The sequence below is a fragment of the Schistocerca nitens genome, chromosome 2 (assembly GCF_023898315.1).
Source record: "Schistocerca nitens isolate TAMUIC-IGC-003100 chromosome 2, iqSchNite1.1, whole genome shotgun sequence".
Lineage (NCBI taxonomy): Eukaryota > Metazoa > Arthropoda > Insecta > Orthoptera > Acrididae > Schistocerca > Schistocerca nitens.
In genome coordinates, this window is record NC_064615.1 from 317,277,556 (window position 1) to 317,299,732 (window position 22,177).

Here is a 22,177-nt window from a genome sequence, read left to right on the forward strand (position 1 = left end):
ACTTTGTGCCATGTGGGAAGCCTCGTCAGAGAGGTCCACCGCATGAGCGTCTAGGGAAGTGATGCCAGTGGTGGTTTCCCGTTGCCTTCCACTGATGATGAAATGATAGTGAGGACAATACAACACCCAGTCCCTGAGCGGAGAAAATCTCCGACCCAGCCAGGAATCGAACCCGGGCCCTTTGGCGTGACAGAGCGCCGAGCTGACCACTCAGCTATCGGGGCGGACAAATATCGTGACGACAGGTCATTAATACGTACATAGGTGAATTACAGAAATTTTCAATCGAAGTATGATTGCAGTTTCCGTAATAATCTTCTGTAGTCACACCATATTGTAAAATTAACCAAAGTCCTAGTCAATAGTGTACTTGTCCTTCGTCATGGTAAGTCAAACTCGAAGAATGCTACAGAAAATGACTCCGGCTGAAAAGCCTTCGTACTCACACCTGAAAGTAGATTTTCGGGCCGGCCGGTGTGGCGAGCGGTCGCAGGTTCGAATCCTGCCTCAGGCATGGATATGTGTGATGTCCTTAGGTTAGTTAGGTTTAAGTAGTTCTAAGTTCTAGGGGACTGATGACTTCAGATGTTAAGTCCCATAGTGCTCAGAGCCATTTGACTCATTTTTTAGATTTTTGGTTGTATACACTCGCGTGGATGAATGGAGCATTTGTTTCCAAGGCGCGTCTTCGATATACAGTTTCATCAGTGTCTGAATAATTCACAGTAAATCGACCCTTTAAATACAACTAGAAGCAATGGCATTAAATTCGTTTATGATGACATCAGTACCTGTGCGGTGTGAAGAGTATAAAGGTTATTTCGAAACAATGTGGTAGCTATAAGCTAAGAAATTAGTGCTAGGAAATGTTCATAACTGTGTGTTTGTTCTTCTAGCGTAGAAGACCGGCTTTTGTCGTCATATAAAATATTTTTTCGTTTCTCTGTGCATTGTCTGATCTACTTCATATGGCTTCTAAAGACAGTGACCTGCAACACTATTCGTTCCACATAATTTTGTTGTATAAATATTACATTCAAAACGGCATTAGAAGTCGAACTAGGGGACACAGTTGTAAAGTTACGGCCTACAAAATTATTTTATTTACTTATACCGAAACAGAAACTCATCATTTCACCGTAATCATTACAAGGTTATTCAGGGTTATTCATAAATACAGGGATGTTCATAAGTGTCTCCAGGGTTTCACAAGATAACAGCACCAAAACTACAATACACACAGAAAATGGAGACATAACAGTGTACAGAGCATCTACAAGTTTTTAACTCAAACTCCAAAACTGGCAACTGTGGTGCACCACGAGCCGTAGATGACAGGCGAGAACTACGGCTGTGTAGATGTGAAAGGACGAATAGGCGTGCATCTGTTGAGCAACTGTCCGCCTAGATAAACCGAAGGCTATCAACAGTGTCTCCTCGACGATCGTTCAGCGAATGTTGCCGCTATGACCTTTCACAGCAGGTTCCCATTTCTTGCAACCATACTGGTGCTCTTCTGTGACGGTGGCTGGAATTTGTACGCCAATATCGGAAATGGACGTCCACTGAGTAGTGTCAACTGGCCTTTTCAGATGAACCACGTTTTATGCTCTATCGGACAGATGGCCATTGGCGTGTATGGTGTGAAACGTCCGAAAGCAAACGCCCTGCAACAATCGTCGGAATGGTTCATGCAGGAGGAAGGAGCTTTAGGATCTGGGAAATGTTTTCGTGGCGTTGCCTGGGTGATCTCGTCACTCTGGGAGGCACAATGAATCAAAACAATTACGCATCTATCATTGGGGAGCATGTCACTTAACAATGCAGTTTGGTTTTCATCGGCACGATGGCATCTACCAGCAGGACAATGCAACGTGTCACCAGCTCGCATTGTACGTGCGTGATTCGAAGAGAACCAGGATGAGTTTATCGTGCATTGGCCACCAAACTCTCAGGATTTAAACCCAATCGATAATCTGTGGGACCACCTCGGCCGGGCTGTTTGCACCTTGAATCCTCAACAGACAAACGTAGTGCAGCTGGCCACGACACTGGTTCCACATCACTGATGATACCTTCGAGAACCTCATTAACTCGCTTCTTGCGCGTTGGGTAGCGTTCCTCGCTGCAAAGGGTGGCTATTCGAGGTTTCGACAGGTGGTCACGTTAACGTGATTGGACGGCGTGTAACTTGCAAGGTTGACAAGTACGCAGAACACTCTAAGAAAAGTGTTGGGCAGTTCTTCCGCTATCACACTCGCGTAGGGAGCATGAGAAAATCATTTCTACAGTGCTGGTACACACTGAAATGTATATGCCACCGTACTGAAACACGTCGCTATTGCAAACAAAACCAACTCGACTTTATCAGTGAACAGTGTCCGCCACCGTAGCTGAGTAGACAGCGCGCCGGCTTACATGCTGGGGGGCTAGAGTTCGATTCCCGGTTGTGTTGGAGAGTTTCTCCGCTCAGGGACTGGGTGTTTGTGTTGTCTTAATCATCATCGGTTCATCCTCATCGACGCCCAAGTCGCCGAAGTGGCGTCACCTCAAAAGACTTGCACCAGGCGATCAGGTCTACCCGCCGCGAGGCCCTCGCCGCACGACATTTCATTACGTTTCAGTGGACAGTGCCATTTTGTTTTGGCTCCTCTAGCGGCTTGCTACGGCTCTATGCAAAGAAAATTTCAGTGTTTATCAGAACAGCAACATGTGACTCCAAACAAACAAAAAATTAATTACAAAAGCGAATCTTTTGAGATAACAGTTGAAACTTTATGGCTGCCGCTCGTAGATAGTTACTTTCCTTCGCTCAAGATGCGAAAGGAAACAAGACATAAATATGCTGTTAGCGGTTCGAAGTACCCATCGACATGAACGCTACACTGCGACCTGTAATGAACCCCATTCTTCACAATTTACGACACTGACCATATCATTATCTACTTGCGAGGCTTTTATTGACTACGGCAGTAATAGAACATTACATATTATATTTTGTTATTGCTGACATGGTATTATTTATATCAAGTACGTTGGACTGACATTTTATGACACCTGACGACATTTCATGCGCTTTAAAGTAGTAGTAAATAAACGTTTTACCTCAATTCGCAACTTCGTTCTTCTTCTGACCGGTTTCATGCGGTCCGCTACGAATTCCTCTCCTGCGTTAACCTCTTCATCTTAGAACAGTCCGCCCGCGGTAGCTGAGTGGCCAGTGCCACAGAATGTCAATCCTAAGGGCCCGGGTTCCATTCGCGGCTGGGTCGGAGATTTTCTCCGCTCCCGGACTGGTTGTTGTGTTGTCCTAATCATCATCATCATTTCATCCCCATCGACGGGCAAATCGCCGAAGTGGCGTCAAATCGAATGACTTGCACCCGGCGAACGGTCTACCCGACGGGAGGCCCTAGTCACACGACATTTTTTTTATCTTACAGTAGTACTGTACCTTAGGTCTACAATTATTTGTTGGATGTATTCCAATCTCTGTTTTCTGCTACACATTTTACCCTATAAGTTCCCTCAAGTTCATGGCGGTTTTTCCTGATGCCTTAATGCATGTCTTATCGTCGTGTCTCTTTTTCTTGTCATTGTTTTCCATATTTTCCATCCTTCGCTGATTCTATGGAGAACATCTTTATTCATTACCTTATTAGTCCACCTAACTTTCAACATTCTTCTATAGCACCACATCTCGAACACTTCGCTTCTCTTCTGTTGCGGTTTTCCTACTGTCCATGGCCGGCCGCATTGGCCGAGCAGTTCTAGGCGCTTCAATCTGGAACCGCGCGACCTCTACGGTCGCAGGTTCGAATCCTGCCTCGGGCATGGATGTGTGTGATGTCCTTAGGTTAGATAGGTTTAAGTAGTTCTAAGTTCTAGGAGACTGATGACCTCAGATGTTAAGTCCCATAGTGCTCAGAGCCATTTGAACCATTTGAACCCACTGTCCATGATTCACTACCACACAGTGCTGTACTCCAAACTTACATTCTCAGAAATGTCTTCTTCAAACTAAGGCCAATGCTTGATACCGGTAGACCTATATTAGACACGAATGCGCTCTTTGCTTGTGCTGATCTGTTTTTTACGTCCTCCTTGCTTCGCCCGTCATAGGTAATTTTGCTTCCAACATAGCAGAATTCGTTAACTTCGTCTGCTTCGTGATCCCCAATCCTGACGTTAAGCTTCTCGCTACTCTCTTTTCTGCTACATTTCATTACTTCTTTTTCCGCTTTGCTCTCAACCCATATTCTGTACTCATTAGACTGTTCATTCACTCTAACAGAACCTATAATTCTTCTTCGCATTCACTGAGGATAGCAATATCACCAGCGAATCTTATCACTGATATCCTTTCACGCTGAATTTTAATCCCGCTCTTGAACCGTTCTTTTATTGCTTCTTTGATGTATAGATTGAACAGTAGGGGTGAAAGGTTGCATCTCTGTCTTACATCGTTTTTAATCCGAGCACTTCACTCTTTGTCTTCTAGTCTTATTGTTCCCTCCTGTTTCTTGAGCATATTGTATATAAGCCGTCTTTCCCTGCAGCTTCTTCTCAGAATTTTGATAATCCTGTATCATTTCACAATATCGAACGCTTTTTCCACGTTGACGAATGCTATGAGCAAGTCTCGGTTTTTCTTTAATCTTGCCTCCGCAGCATATCACACTGAAAAAGGCGATCGCACTGCATGAGCGAAGTTCTAATTTAGGTTTACTTGTCTTCGCCAAATTACACACACCACAAAAAGTTTGGCATCACCCCGGTTCCAAGAACTTCTGAAGATAGACGTTGACTATGGATATTGTATCACAGACACAGTCCCTTTGACTGTTCAGAGATGTTACTAAAACCGCCAAAAGATGTAAACAACCATGCATGAGCAGCGCCTATTAGACGGATGGCGTCCGACAGCTGATCACTTCCAGTCATTTCACCAGGAAGGAGGTACACGGCTCGTGTTGTCTGTAGTTTAACAATGCCTAGACGGTCAATACCACGGTTCGATCGCGTCCGCATTGTTACTTGTGCCAGGAAGGGCTATCAACAAGGGAAGTGTCCAGGTGTCTCGGAGTTAACCAAAGCGATGTTGTTCGGACATGGAGGAGGTACAGAGAAACAGGAACTGTCGATGACATGCCCCCTTCAGGCCGCCCGAGGGCTACTACTGCAGCGGATGACCGCTACCTACGGATTATGGCTTGGAGGAACACTGACAGCAACACCACCATGTTGAATAATGCTTTTCGTGCAGCCAAAAGACGTCGTGTTACGACTCAAACTGTGCGCAATAGGTTGCATGATGCGCAACTTCACTTCCAACGTCCATGGCGAGGCCTATCTTTCCAACCACGACACCATGCAGCGCAGTACAGATGGGACCAACAACATGCAGAATAGACCGCTCCGGACTGGCATCTCATTCTCTACACCGATGAGTGTCGCATGTGCCTTCCACCAGACAATCGTCGGAGAAGTGTTTGGAGGCAACCCGGTCAGGCTGAACGCGTTAGATACACTGTCCAGCGAGTGCAGCAAGGTGGAGGTTCTCTGATGTTTTCGGGTGGCATGTGGGGCCGACGTACGCCGCTGGTGGTCATGGAAGGCGCCGTAATGGCTGTACGATACGTGAATGCCGTCCTCCGACCGATAATGCAACCATATCGGCAGCATATTGGCGAGGCATTCGTCTTCATGGATGACAATTCACATTCATCGTGCACATCTTGTGAGTGACTCCCTTCAGGATAACGACATCGCTCGACTAGAGTGGCCAGCATGTTCTCCAGACATGAACCCTACCGAACATGCCTGGGATAGATTGAAAAGGGCTGTTTATGGACGACGTGACTCACCAACCACTCTGAGGGATCTACCCCGAATCGCCGTTGAGGAGTGGGACAATCTGGATCAACAGTGCCTTGATGAACTTATGAATAGTATGCCGCGACGAATACAGGCATGCATCAGTGCAAGAGGACGTGCTACTGGGTATTAAAGGTACCGGTGTGTACAGCAATCTGGACCACCAGCTCTGCTGTGTGGTGGTACAATATGCAATGTGTGGTTTTCATGAGCAATAAAAAGGGCGGAAATGATGGTTATGTTGACCTCTATTGCAATTTTCTCTATAGGTTCCGGAACTCTCGGAATTGAGGTGATACAAACCTTTTTTTGATGTGTGCATTAACGACGGGTTCCTTTAGTTTGTTTTTTGTTTATTTGTTTTCAATAAGACCACGATTCCCCCCCCCCCCCCCCCCCCCGATCTTCGTTAAAAACCGTGCTAGTGCTTCGTGTCTCATGACCTCAATGTGGCTTAGACAATAATTCAGATGTTGCTGTTTTCCTCTATGCCCCGAGATTAGTGAAACGTTCATTCGAAAATATCTAAACTGCCAGTCACTTCTTCCGGCGTGCCTCCTTTACGCAGCGGTGTAAATGGAAGGGTAAAAAGTGAATGGCTGCGCTTCGACTGATATCGACTCGAGACGCGGCTGTGGGTGCCGTAGGCCGTTATCCCGATGTGGGACAACGAGCAGAGGTCGACGGCCCGCTGCTACCTGCTGGCTGGTTGGCTGCCCCCCCCCCCCCCCCCCCATACCGCTAGCGGGCACCAGCTCCCGCGCGCCACACCTGTCACGCACCCAATGCGTCATCTGCTACGGAAACCGAATACGTTTATGGCTCTATTTCGTACGTCTGCAGGTGCAGATTTAACTGCTGAAGCAGAACGATGTCTGGCGGTGACAACTAGAGCCTCTACACGTTCCTTCACGATCATTTGGTATTAAATGGTTCAAATGGCTCTGAGCACTATGGGACTCAACTGCTGTGGTTATCAGTCCCCTAGAACTTAGAACTACTTAAACCTAACTAACCTAAGGACATCACACACATCCATGCCCGAGGCAGGATTCGAACCTGCGACCGTAGCAGTCGCACGGTTCCGGACTGCGCGCCTAGAACCGCGAGACCACCGCGGCCGGCATTTGGACATAGTCTGATTCTTCGCTTCTGCCTCAAAATCACGTAACACAAGAATCTTATGCTGCTGGCCATTAAAACTGCAACAGTATGAATGCCACATTCAGGAACGTCAAACTGGCATGAAGTATAGTAGAAAGCTGATCTAGAAAGCAAGTACCCTGTGGATATCAGAAAAGGTCAACAATTTGTCATCATGTGTATTTTATTACAAAAAAATCTACACACCTTAAACCTCTTTTCGGCATATTCACCATGCGAATATGGCATGTGTCATATCTTGTCATTAACTGCAACACACCTGCTTCATGGAATTCGGCCGTCTGCGACTTGAACGAGATTTGGACGTTTACATTGATCTCAACATTACTCGCACAGTGCTAATAGGCAAGATTACTTGAGATGGGAAAACAAATGGAAGTCGGACGGAGCTAGGTCGAGACTGTAAGAAATGTGACAGAATTATTCCCAGCGAAATGAATCAAGAAGCGTCCTCGCTACGAGTGCAGCTTGCGGTAACGCGGTCTCATGCGCGAACACAATACCGCAAGTCAGTAGTCCACGCCTGTCATGTATCACGCGCCGTTAACTCTTCAGTGTCTCACAGATTGTCGCGTGTCGTTCCATCCAGTCCACTAACAAAGTCCTCGACAGTCGCAAAACACAGTGCACACGATTTATCTTGAAGATAGAGGTGCCTGTTTTGGGTTTTGGGGAATCAGTATGACACTATTCCAGTGACTGTCGTTTCGTTTCAGATGTCTCGTAACAAATCCATGTCTCATCGCCTGTGACAATCCTTTTCAAAAAATCATTTCCTTCTGTCACATAACGCCGGAAAAACTCCAAGGATGTTCCCATGCATTTCCGTTTTGACCAAAAGTTAATGTTTTCGGTACCCATCGCGCACATGACTTTTTGTAGCGCAAATGTTCAGTCAAGGGCGCTCACACCTATGGGCAACGGGGAACCGCTCCCCTTCCCCCCTAGCTCCCAGGGAAAGAAAAAAAAGTGCATTCAGGTGTTTTCCTTTCAAGAAAGAGATTTAAAAGTCAGTATTACACACGTTTTTAACATGCTGCGGTCGGAAAACTTGTTGTGGCTACTTACAAGTCGCCATTCGTCTTCCAAAATATTAAAAATACACCTCCCTCCCCCCCCCCCTTTCTCTTGCTCCAAATGGTTCAAATGGCTCTGAGCACTATGGGACTCAACTGCTGAGGTCATTAGTCCCCTAGAACTTAGAACTAGTTAAACCTAACTAACCTAAGGACATCACACACATCCATGCCCGAGGCAGGATTCGAACCTGCGACCGTAGCGGTCTCGCGGTTCCAGACTGCAGCGCCAGAACCGCGCGGCCACTTCGGCCGGCTCTCTTGCTCCAAACAATCGTTTCGGTGCAATTGTGTTCAGTCACAGTTTTGTGTAATAAAGATCACGACTCTTTTTGAAAATGAAGCGACCCATCAGAAATCGTTATTCGCCTGTTGTAACGAACTTGGTCGTGGAGCAGCGCACCAATACAACGGTAAACAACGGCGGGCGTCCACTGCGCTTTTCGTCGTGGACATTATCCCTTCCTTCGTCAAACAACCAAACCCACTTTCGCGTTCTCTTCATAAGTTTCACTTATCTGATTATAAAAATCTCACAGTCGAACATCTGTCACATTCAAAAACTTGAAAACGGCACTTCTTTCACAGCGGACGGACCGATGGATAGTTTTTAACGTGATTGCCGTCAAATAATGCCTTCAAACGTTAACATAGTGAAACAAAATGGATAAGCTATTTCTTTCTCGAATTGAAGGATGCAACTGCGCAAGTGCGACCATCGCGTTGTCAGATGCGTGGGAGACATGCGCGAACGGTACTTGCTTTTTGGATCAGTTCTGTACATACTCGGATATGCAATTGATAACTATTTCAGCGTAACTGTACAGTGCGGGTAAGAGTAATGTCATCTGCATTCTGAATGCGGGATGACTCAGCTGCTACTACCTATGGGTTTTATGCAACCTGCAATGTCTTCAGATACAAAGCACGAGATATTTACATTCTCTCGCTTTCTAAGCACAAACTATTAGTCCTTAAAAAAAGAAGACGGCCTTTTTTGTACGAAGTTTAATGTAGTTAAGTTTTGAACTGGGGTGTGTTTTCGTTGGAAGCCACAGTCTTCAAGTTATTCATGAAAAACGTGTTTGAAGGGCACTTTCGTACGTTTTTCTTGAATAGTTCGAAATCTCCGCCCTATAGCGAAAACGTATCCCAGTACAAAATAAAACTGCATTAAATATTCTACAAAAAGGTCTTGTTTATTTTTTCCGTAGCGCTAATAGTTTGCCCGTTGCGACGGAGGGAATGTAAAAATTGTGCAAGTGGTGTTTGAAGGTGTTTAAGATTGCATAAAACCGATAGGCAGGGGTAGCTGGATCACCCTATATGAGGAAATATTATGCAACTGGTATTTCATTCAGAAATCATATTTGGATATTGCATTTTTTTTATTTCGGCCGCTTGCGCGGCACACTTTCTGACGAGGAAAGGATAAAGACCCCATTCCAATGTTCCCAAGATCCGCAAGCATAACCTAAAATAAGTTTCAGCACATAGCTTCGAATTCTGATATATAAAGGTATTTCGCAGACAGTTGACATTGTTCATTCAGTAGCAAGCCAGCAGCTCCAAATAAGGATATGACAGTTTCCATCAACCATCTCTCGAACGAATTCTCAAGTTTGACTTCCGAACAACAACAAAAACTGGATCTTGTTGATGGAACCATGAAATATTGGGTATTTTGACTGAAAATTGCGATGAGAATGAGCGAAAATTGGAAGTGTAAACTACCCAAAAACTCTGAACGCCTTAACAGTATGTGTAGCGTGAATACCACAGATGTTAAGCAAACATATTGTTGTTCGCGGGCTTCCGCAACGGCAAGAATGTGTTGAACAATGTGTTGTCTGTTCAGGCTCTTACACCTGATGCTGGGAATGCGTGGCTTCACGTACAGCCCGACGCTCTGTGCTTCCTTTCGTGACTTTCGAGTGTGTGCCACGCGTGAGCGGACGTTTGGCAGAGTTAATTCGGTATATGCCACTGATGCTGAGCAATAAGCGAAGCTCAAAATAACGCATAGAGGGAAGTCTGATCTAATGAATTATTGCCGATGGTAGAGTTAAACTTGCTTTGTCTCAAGGAACGATACCCGTACTAGTAGAAAGAAAAAAGAAAAAACCATTTGTACGAACGCTAATCATCATGGTCGCCAATGGAGAGCTCTTTATTGCTGTTTAATTAGTATTCGTTCGTTTCGTAACAGTGAAACAGTGAGGGAAGGAACATATCACCTTAGTGCGCAGGCGCGGCAGAAGTCTGCGCGTTTATTGGCCGGTTCAGCCTCCAGTTATTACACGCAGTAAGTAGGTCTCATTGATCGTTCACCTGTTCTTGCGTTGCGCATATGGAGCTTAACAGACGCTGATGAGGACGTGAAAATAGAATTTGAACTCTCACGGGCGATAACGGACCGAATAACTCTAACTCAGATAGAAGGCGAAACGTAGACAGAAAAGTTTTGTTTTTAGACCGTTCCCGAAAAATTATGTGTTTTTTTAATACAAATATTCAAATAGTTCGAAACAGAAACTAGATTATGGCGTTTAGTGCTCAACTATGTCTAAGGAAGAGGAAACTTCAAAGAGTTAGTTCAACCGGAATGTTGTATCAGCCATTCGGGTTTGAATGTATAATGAAAACTTTCATACCAACGGACGCCTCAACAGTGCTACGGATGGCTTCATTGCGCTGTGACTGGCATATGACCCATCGGACTGTTGTCCTACTTCATTACATAATGCACTCCCTGGAAGAAACATGCTTAGTAACGATAGCATTTCCTCACCTTCGCGGTGACCCGGAAAAACAGGCTACAATGAACTCTCGAAAAGTTTTTTTTTCTTTTCTCGCTATCTCGTTATGTAACTTCGCTGTGGCAGTGAATTGTTTGAGACAAAGATGTCTACCTTAATTTTGGCGTCAGCACTAGCCTTCTTTGCATTTGGAATTATTAAATTCTTCTTTAGGGCAGAGGGTGTACAGTCTATCCAATATATCGTGTACAACAAATAATTTTGCCATGAGGACCTCACACACATCCATGCCCGAGGCAGGATTGGAACCTGCGACCGTAGCGGTCGCGCGGTTCCAGACTGAAGCGCCTAGAATCGCTCGGCCACTCCGGCCGCCACTAGGAGATAAAGAGAGCAACAACCTAAGGAAAGTTGTTTTAGTGTTTCATAATTACGCGGCCTAATGCCCAAACGATTTTATCCAAATTTGAGAACTTTTATTCGAGAAAGACAGTGCCACCATTCTGCCGTCAGCATCTTATATCTGGCATAGAGACCTTAATAGGCGAATGTAATGGGACAGTAAACCGTTAATTTTGGGCGAACTACACTCTGCCAGTACTGTACATTGGTTTGCTGAGTATGTTCACTATCCGATCGAAAGTATCGGGACACCCCTATGTGATGTGGAATTGACAACTACACGTCACTTGCCGGCCGGTGTGGCCGAGCGGTTCTAGGCACTTCAGTCTGGAACCGCGCGACCGCTACGGCCGCAGGTTCGAATCCTGCCTCGGGCATGGATGTGTGTGATGTCCTTAGGTTAGTAAGGTTTAAGTAGTTCTAAGTTCTAGGGGACTGATGAGCTGAGATGTTAAGTCCCATAGTGCTCAGAGCCATTTTACCATTTTTTACACGTCACGAGAGGTGGACCCGCAAGTACAAAAGGAGGAGTATTGTGTTGTCAGTAGAGAAGCAGTAACAGCAAGATTGGTCGGTCAGAGCACCTCAGCGAACTAGTCGTTGGATGTCACCATAGTAACAGATCTATCAGGGACGTTTCAACCTTTGCCGGCCGCAGTAGCCGAGCGGTTCTAGGCGCTTCAGTCTGGAACCTTGCGACCGCTATGGTCATGGATGTGTGTGATGTCCTTAGGTTAGTTAGGTTTAAGTAGTTCTAAGTTCTAGGAGACTGATGTCCTCAGATGTTAAGTCCCATAGTGCTCACAGCGATTTGAACGTTTCAACCTTTCTAAAGCTACCAAATCGATTGTTGGTGATGTGAGTGTGAAATGGAAATGTGAATGAGCAATCACAGCAAAATGAAAACCAGGCAGACGTCATGTACTGACGGAAAGGGACTGTCGTGCATTGCATCATATCAGTGGAAGGAATCACTCTTGCGTTCTGAAGTGCTACCAGCAGACCAGCTAGCACAATGACTGTGCATAGGGAGTCAAAAAGAATGGGTTAATATGTTCGAGCAGCTCCTCGCAGGCCACACATTTCTGTAGCCAATGCCAAGAGACGCTCGAGGACTGGACAGTGGATGATTGGAAACGAGTAATTTGGAGTAATGAACATTATGGGCCTGTTTATCGTTGTTATGATTTTTTGTATCAGCATGATAATGCACCCTGTCATACAGCAACATCTGTGAGATAATGATTTGTGGACAGTGATATCCCAGAAATAGACTGGCCTGCCGAGAGTCCCGAACTGAACCAAACGGAACACCTATTAGTCAGAACGTCGACTTCACTCTAGACCCCAGTGTCCAGCATGACTACCTTCTCTGGTTTCGGATCTTGAGGAAGAATGAGCTGCGTTTCCTTCGCAGAATTCAGACAGTTCCTGATAGTGTGGCCAGCAGAGTTCGCGTCGTCATGAAGGCGAAGGGTGGACAGTAACAGGAGTCTGGATACTACTGATCAGATAGTGTGTGTAAATGTATATCTACGACGCCCTTATTGAATGCTCGGTGTCCTGTAACAGGTGTTGGTCACTTACCTCGAGGATGCCGCCGAAGATGTTGTGACGATGCTGCTGAGCTGGAGCCCGGACTTACCTGGTGGTTGGCGGTTGGCGGCTGGCGGCGGTAGTCTGTTGGGTGTCTGATGGTCCAGTCTGTCAGTGTAGTGTTAGTCAGGCGTCTCCCACAAAAGCGTTAGAAGCGTACGAAGCCAAGTCACCACTCTCTGTTAGTAACAGGAAGCACAAGGTGTCAGTTATAAGGTCATAGTTTTAACTTCGCTGTTGTTAATAGGACTGTCCAATTCTCCAGGAACGACGGCGGTGGCCACACTCTTACTGAAGTTAGAGGGACGAGCAAATACAATCTGCCACATGTGCGGATGGGAAAAAGCCATGCACTCATCTTCACGTTTCTCGCCTCCTTTTAGACAATTCTTCAGAAAAAAAAAAATGTTTGGTCGTTGTAGATTGGGATTGCAATGTACGTACATCTAGTAACAGATCACAAAATCCTCCTTCTATAATCGAGTAACGTGAGGCAACTTGTACAACGCCCTCATTCGTAAAAACTGACGGTGAACTTACAAGGAATGGGGAGAGAACGTGCTGGATTGTACGGAATGAGTCTTGATGTTTCTGACAAACTCAAAAGAAGGAGCTTCTTATACAGAAGAGGTCTTTTTCCCCTCAGGCAACCCCTGTCATGCAGTGCAACGTTATTGCAGCCCTGTTTCAAAAACACCACCGGTACATTCAGGACTGGTTCGTAATTATAATGTTGAGGCAAGTGATTCGTGTGTAATCTATCCGACTTTCACAGCGAATTCTTTGCTTGTTGCCTGGAAGCGACTTCTTCTGGTCCTTCCCGATGATTCTTTGGCTGATAATCAGACGTTTGGTCAGCGCGAGAGACTGATATTCTCATCACGGACGATGGAGGATAATTCTTTGAGAATCTAAGCCAGTAGTGGTGGTGAAGCGGCAGATCATCAATGAAACAGCCGCCAGCCGAAGAAGTCGAACCAGACGCTTCTGCGCAATAAGTCAAGTGATCGCATATGAGCTCTCCTAAATAAATCAAGTGCGCAGAAGTGGGGAAAAAGGGACGGGAGGAACACCTGGGCCTCTTGCGTGGACTCTGTGATCAGCAGTTCTGTTTCTTTGGCTGCATATAAATGTTGAGGACCGTAAGCTATTCTAACAGGCACCAGTGAGGAACTAAGTAAATACAAGTTGTTTTTAAACCAACTCAAACGTCAAATGCAGTATAAGTCTTGGCTGAGCATGATCCGTGTTGGATATTTAAAATATGTTGTCCTCAACCTAAAGCTTAGTTTCAACACCGCACTGTTTCACTAGGCATGCTTCTATTGTAGGTGATATGCTCTTGCATTACCCCATCTTTGAACTGATTTACACAAACAAATTACAGGGATACCTACAGTTTATCGTGGATTCCGAACCACAGTGCATCTTTGCATGTTTTACATTACATGTTATTGCCTGTGGTGAAAGAAGGAATTAGTTCGAGGAAAAAAAATTTCTAGTACCGACTGGGATGAACCCCAGAGGATAGGAAACTTGGCATTTATCCACTGATTTAAAACAGGTTAAAACTGCTGTTTCGAGCATGCCTCAGGAAGCGACTTGAAGTTGGTCTTGCGCCAGTGGCCGCCAGCAGTGCTGTAGAAACAGAGAACGAACGCAGGATTGGGATTCTAATGGAGGATGGATTTTTCTGCCCCTGATCCTCCAAGAGCAAAATAACTTCGTTTGCAGTTACGACATTACACTTGTACTAAAGCCACAGTTTTCACTACATCCATTTTCTGGACTGCTATTGCCATTTCGGGAGAGTCATTGTGATCTTTGGAACGGAGGAAGAGGAGCCAGTGATGAGTTAACGCTTTCAGTCGGTTCACAAATTGTACTAGGGCAGTTCAAATATGATGATTAAACCGTAGATGTCCGTTGATGTAATAAACTCAGTGAGTGCAGTAAGCAGTTCTTTTAATTTTATCCCATTGAAAGACCTGTCGTTTCTTTCACGTAGCAAATTTTATTAATTGATCTTCCAGTAAACGTGTATTGCATGACAGATAGAAAGCTGTAAATAGTAAGAAAAAGATATGGTGTTTCCTGACTGCCCTAAACTGACATGATCTTACCCAGGCTAACAGAAATTGCCCTGCAAGACAGGACCAAAACGCCCTATAGATCGAAATGATAAAACTTTGACATCACCTTGACTGACAAAAAAAGAAAGAAAGAGAGAGGGAGAGATCCTTTTCGTGAGATTTATCAGTCATTCGAACTCGTGGTAGAATCCTTGACTTATTCTGTGTTAAGGAAATGTTCGTCACTTTCCTATCACAATTTAGGAGTACAAATTGGGATCTGAAGAGAATTGAACTGTGAAATACATTTCATATGTAGTTAGAAGCATTTACAGGCGGATTAATAATGGTTCTTTTAATATTAGAGATTTTAGCCAGTGACAGTTCTCGTAATCAGGAAACATGCAATATTTCGCAGGAAATTTTGAACGGTAATAACCAACAGTTTCACAACCTCAGGTAGACGACAGATGGAAAACTATACTGAACTTCCTTGATTATAAGAAGGATATATTTACGAAGGCGTTTCCGAATTTCAAGTCTTAACAAATCGAAGCACCCTCAGTTATTCGAAAACAGTTAGGTGAGAAGCCAGTCACACAGCTAATAAACAAAGAAGTGATATTTCATGCCGAAACCACATGTTTATGTTTATGGGTTAAAATGTTCGTACTGTTTTATCAGTGTTACATTGAAATGTGCTAGATGGTCGTTAGTAGATTATTAGTCTTATAAGAACAGTTATCGTGAATTAGTAGATGTCACGCCGCTTAGTAGTTTGAGGTTTTCGACAGGTACATGTTTCTGCTCAAATAACAACACATTTTTTGATTAAAATTTGTGTATTGAATCACTCTGTAATTTCTGACACATTACACGGATTCAGTCAGTAAAAATGTACACATTAGATCCCTGAGCATCTACAGTCACCACACAACGTGACATTTACTGGTCGCGAAACCAGGACTCATCCTCCATGCGTACATTATAGGCAGCACAGATTTCCGAGTGTACAGGGCAACAGAAGAAGGTTAATAGTCTTTCTACTTTGGTCGAGTTATTTTCAGCCCAAAGGTAGCGCCCTTTTCGCACCACAAAAAAAAAGGTAGTCTGTGAGAAGTCCACACGTGTCTCTTCCGTAGTTGCCAAGCCAACCGCTCACTTCTCATCTTCCACACGTAGGCGTCGAATAAATATTTAAAATAAATATATAAATTAAAATAAATAACGAGACGCGCGAGAGTGTTCGTACGTTCGCCGGGCGCCCCGCGACCGGGCGCGTAATCAGGCAAGATTGGCTTTTGCGGACTCACGTGATCTCTTCGCCTCGATGACGTCGTCGGTGACGTCCAGGTCGTCGTCGTCTTCGTCGTCGTCTTCGTCATCGTCGTCGTCATCGTCGTCGTCGTCGTCCTCGTCGAGGTCGCCGACGCCCAGGTCGTCGTCGTCGTCGTCGTCGTCGTCATCGTCGTCGTCGTCGCCGCCGGCGCCGACCGGCTCTTGGACGGCGGGGGGCGGCGCCGCGACAGCCTCCGGGCGCACCTCCGACGCGTCGGGCACGGCCTCCGCCGCCTCCTCGGCGGACTCCGCCTCCGCCTGGCTGTCCACTTCGGCGTCCGCCTCCGCGTCGTCGTACTGCAGCGGCTGCGCTTGCTCACCCGGCGCTGTGTAGTCCGCCGAGGCGGCCGTTTCTTCGGAGGCTGCGGCTGCGGCTGCGGCGGCGGCGACGGCGGCGGGGGCGGCAGCGGCAGGCGCTGCCTGCGCCGGAGCGACAGCCGCGGGGGCGGCGGGCTGCGCTGGCGCCGCGGCCACCACCGGCTGCACTGGAACGTCGTCATCGTCATCGTCGTCGTCATCTGCAAATGACAGCGCACCACTGCCGTTAGTGAGGGTCACATCACTCTTATATACAGATTATGTACACTGATGTTACAAAAGTTATGGGATAGCGATATATACACCACTGGCCATTAAAATTGCTACACCAAGAAGAAATGCAGATAATAAACGGGTATTAATTGGACAAATATACTAGAACCGACATGTGATTACATTGTCACGCAATTTGGGTGCATAGATCCTGAGAAATCAGTACCCAGAACAACCACCTCTGGCCATAATAACGGCCTTGATACGCCTGGGCATTGAGTCAGACAGAGCGTGGATGGCGTGTACAGGTGCAGCTGCCCATGGAGCTTCAACACGATACCACAGTTCATCAAGAGTAGTGACTGGCGTATTGTGACGAGCCAGTTGCTCGGCCACCATTGACCAGACGTTTTCAATTGGTGAGAGATCTGGAGAATGTGCTGGCCAGGGCAGCATCCAGAAAGGCCCCTACAGGACCTGCAACATGCGGTCGTGCATTATCCTGCTGAAATTTAGGGTTTCGCAGGGATCGAATGAAGGGTAGAGCCACGAGTCGTGATACATCGGAAATGTAACGTCCACTGTTCAAAGTGCCGTCAATGCGAACAAGAGGTGACCGAGACGTGTAACCAATGGCACCCCATACCGTCACGCCGGGTGATACGCCTGTATGGCGATGACGAATACACGCTTCCAATGTGCGTTCACCGCGATGTCGCCAAACACGGATGCGACCGTCATGATGCTGTAAACAGAACACGGATTCATCCGAAAAAATGACGTTTTGCCATTCGTGCACCCAGGTTCGTCGTTGAGTACACCATCGCAGGCGCTCCTGTCTGTGATGCAGCGTCAAGGGTAACCGCAGCCATGGTCTCCGAGCTGACAGTCCGTGCTGCTGCAAACGTCGGTGAACAGTTCGTGCAGATGGTTGTTGTCTTGCAAACGTTCTCATCTGTTTACTCAGGGATCGAGACGTGGCTGCACGATCCATTACAGCCATACGGATAAGATGCCTTTCATCTCGAGTGGTAGTGATACGAGGCCGTTGTGATCCAGCACGGCGTTCCGTATTACCCTCCTGAACCCACCGATTCCATATTCTGCTAACAGTCATTGGATCTCGACCAAAGCGAGCAGCAATATCGCGATACGATAAACCGCAATCGCGATAGGCTACAATCCGACCTTTATCAAAGTCGAAAACGTGATGGTACGCATTTCTGCTCCTTACACGAAGCATCACAACAACGTTTCACGAGGCAACGGCGGTCAACTGCTGTTTATGTATGAGAAATCTGTTGGAAAGTTTCCTCATGTCAGCACGTTGTAAGTGTCGCCACCGGCGCCAACCTTGTGTGAATGATCTGAAAAGCTAATCATTTGCATATCACGGCATCTTCTTGCTGTCGGTTAAATTTCGCGTTTGTAGCACGTCATCTTCGTGGTGTAGCAATTTTAATGGCCAATAGTGTACATATACAGAGGCGGTAGTATCGCGTATACAAGGAAAGAAAGAATAGTGCACTTCCAGAGCTGTCATTTGTAGTCAGGTGATTCATGTGGAGTGTTTCCGACGTGATTATGGCCGCACGACAGCAATTAACAGGCTTTGAACGCGGGAAGGTAGTTGGGACATTCAGATTCATGGGACATTCAGTTTCGGTGTCAAGAGTGTTCCGAGAATACCAAATGTCAGGTTTTACCTCAAATCACTGACAATGCAGGTGACGAAGCTTTCACTTAACGACCTAGAGCAACAGTGTTTGTGTAGAGGTGTCAGTACTCACAGACAAGCAACACTGCTTGAAATAACCGAAGAAATCAATGTGGGACGTACGACGAACGTATCCGTTAGGGCATTGCGGCATAATTTAGCGTTAATGGGCCTCGATACCAGACGACCGACACAGCACATCATCACCTGCAGGTCTTCTCCTCTCTTGGACATAGATTACTGGAAAACCGTGGGCTGATCAGATGAGTCTCGATTTCAGTTGGTAAGAGCTGATGGTAGGCTTCGAGTGTGGCGCAGCCGCCGCGAAGGCGTGGACCTAAGTTGTCAAGCCCGGTGGTGGCTCCATAATGATGTGGGCTGTGTTTATATGGAATGTACAGGGTCCTCTGGTCCAACTGAATCGTTCATTCACTGGAAATGGATGTGTTCGGCTACTTGGAGGCTAATTGCAGCTATTTACGACTTTCATGTTCCAAAACAAAGATGAAATTTTTATGTCAAACTTTATTTACATTCTCTACACAAACAATGCTACTCTCGGTCGTTAACTGAAGGCTGTCGGCCCCTGCATTGTCAGTGATTTGAGGTAAAGCCTAACATTTGGTAGTCTCAGCACACTCTTGACGCCTAAACTGATGTCCCATGCCTCTGAATGTCCCAACTACCTTTTCGCGTTCCTGCAGTCTGGAACCGCAAGACCGCTACGGTCGCAGGTTCGAATCCTGCCTCGGGCATGGATGTTTGTGATGTCCTTAGGTTAGTTAGGTTTAACTAGTTCTAAGTTCTAGGGGACTAATGACCTCAGCAGTTGAGTCCCATAGTGCTCAGAGCCATTTGAACCATTTTTTCGCGTTCAAAGCTTGTTAATTGCTGTCGTGCGGCCATAATCACGTCGGAAACATTCCACATGAACCACCTGACTACAAATGACAGCTCTGGATGTGCACTATCCTCTTATTCCTTGTCACCAGGCCAAAATTGCTCGCGATTGGTTTACAGAACATTCTGAATAAATAGAGGGTAATATTTGACGAATATAATTTTTGAGCAAATGATGTACACTGTCTAAGTACTATGGTTATAATATGAGCTTTTTAATGACTCACTTTGTATTATGCTTGTACATACTTTATGTGCGTCTTTTTTGTACCTTACAGTTTTCTCTTGTGAAGATGGTTGTACTAATTGAAACAGGTAGAGAATAAACATACTGCTGATGGCACAAGTACGTTTCTTTTTTTTCACAATATTCACTTTGTGTTTGGCAGATCGCTTATGTAACATCTAAAATGAAGAGCTCTAAAATATTTGGATTCACTGTATCTTTTTTTTTTTTTTTTTTTTTTTTTTTTTTTTTTTTTTTTTGAGAAAATTAGAACTAAAGTTCATGCAGCGCAATCGGATGAAAATCGGCTGGATCGTTATGCACCCATAAGATTAACACCTGTCAAAGAAAGAGGTGCCGGCCGAGCAACCAAGGAAACTGGGTCAGAAGCAGAGGGTATTTGTTCGATTCCTAGATGCATTCTGCAGTTTTCTTCGTATGTATTTTTCTCTGTATCGAAATTGGTGGTGATAAGAGGTTCACGAAGTAAATAAATCAACAACGAATAGTAACAAGGTAGGTAAATAGATGTGGTTTTACAACTCGTGTTATAGGCTTCCAGGGGTTGTAGAGGGAACTAAATAGACAATGTTATGAAAGAAACCAGAGTCCGGAAATGTACCATTTGAATGTAATAAAAGTTTTCAAGATCAGATCCCTTTCAAAACTCCCACTTAACGGTGCGGTACGAAGTGCAACAGACGCACAACGCATGCATCGAGAACGAATTCGGGTCGCCTCCGTCCATCACATGCCGTTTTCGTCCAACAACGGCTGCGAGAAACTATGAGGGTTGGTTGCGGTGCTTCACGGACGCGCGCCAGGGTGTGGATCGCACGTACGCGAGCATGCGACGGAACAGCTGCTGTAGAGTGCACATGTCAGACATCACTGTCTCTGCTTTTTGCGTACCGCGATCTGATCTTCGATCCGACCTTAAAACTGATTTTACATCCAAGCACTACATCTCCAGACGTGGATTCCCAGTTGAAACTTTATCTGATTAGTCCCCGCTACAAACCCTAGAAGCCTGTGATAGGACTTGTGAAAGACCCTGTATATTCCTCAAAGAACTTAGATAGTGAATATTTAAAATTTTAATCCTGATAGACCTACAATTGCTCTTTTATTCACTTTATTACACGCCTTCACATTCCTTCAGTCAGCTGCGGGGTCTGCAACGCCTATATACTATAAGAAAACAAGCTTTTGTCGTAGTTGTTAGATGGGTTACTGCTGCTACAATGGCAGGTTACCAAGATTTAAGGGAGTTTGATGGTGATGTTATAGTCGGCGCACGAGCAATGGGACACAGCATCTCCAAGGTAGAGATGAAGTGGGGATTTTCCCATACAACCATTTCACGAGTGTACCGTGAATATCAGGAATCCGGTAAAACATCAAATCCCCACATCGCTGCGGCCGGAAAAGATCCTGCACGAACTGGACCAACGAGGACTGAAGTGAATTGTTCAAAGTGACAGAAATGCAAACCCTTCCGCAGATTGTTGCACATTTCAATGCTGGGCCATCAACAAATGTCAGCGTGCGAACAATTCAACGAAACATCATCGATACGGGCTTTCAGAGCCGAAGGCTCACTCGTGTACTCTTGATGACTGAACGACACAAAGCTTTACGCCTCGCCTGAGACCGTCAGCACCGACATTGGACTGTTGATGACTGGAAGCATGTTTCCTGGTCGGACGAGTCTCGTTTCAAATTGTATCGAGCGGATGGACGTGTACGGGTATGGAGACAACCACATGTCTCTATGGTCCCTGCATGTCAGCAGGGGACTGTTAAAGCTGGTGGAGGCTCTGTAATGGTGTGCGGCATGTGCAGTTGGAGTGATATGAGATCCCTGAGGTGTCTGGATACGACTCTGACAGGTGACACGTACGTAAGCATCATGTCTGATCACCTCCATCCATTCATGTCCATTGTGCATTCCGACCGACTTGGACAATTCCAACAGGAAAATGCGACGCCCCAGACGTCCAGAATTGCTACAGAGTGGCTCCAGGAACACTCTTCTGAGTTTAAACACTTCTGCTGGCCGCGAGACTCCCTAGACATGAACGTTATTCAGCGTATCTGGGATGCCTTGCAAAGTGCTGTTCAGAAGAGATGTCCTCTCCCTCGTGCTCTTACGGATTTATGGTCAGCCCTGCAGTATTCATGGTGTCAGCTACCTCCAGCACTACTTCAGACATTAGTTACTCCATGCCACCTCGTGTTGCGGCACTTCTGCGTGCTCGAGGGGGCCCTACACGATATTAGGCAGGTGTAACAGTTTCTTTTTGAAAGTTGGCGGTGAATGATACTACAGATCATTATTGCATCCACAGGTTTTTTGAAATTTTGTTTAAAGGAACGTGAAGCTATCTAAAACGAGCAAGATTAAAATTTTAATTATTCACTAACCGAAGTTGTTTGAGAAATATATTTACCTGTCTTAGAATTATTCCTTATTGATTTATTTATGTTATTAACCATCCTATTCCTACCAATTTCGA

At 45.7% G+C, this 22,177-nt stretch overlaps 1 protein-coding gene across 1 annotated transcript in view; it reads right to left on the bottom strand.

The window, feature by feature from the left end:
* The window catches only part of LOC126236092 (uncharacterized), a gene marked incomplete at its 5' end in the record, with an annotated part of 65,705 nt that extends 49,025 nt beyond the window's left edge, over positions 1-16,680 (bottom strand). Inside the window, one exon of the mRNA XM_049945161.1 lies at positions 16,260-16,680. Coding sequence (XP_049801118.1) covers positions 16,260-16,680 — 421 coding nt within the window. The remainder of the gene's footprint in view (positions 1-16,259) is intronic.
* Positions 16,681-22,177: the final 5,497 nt, after the last annotated feature.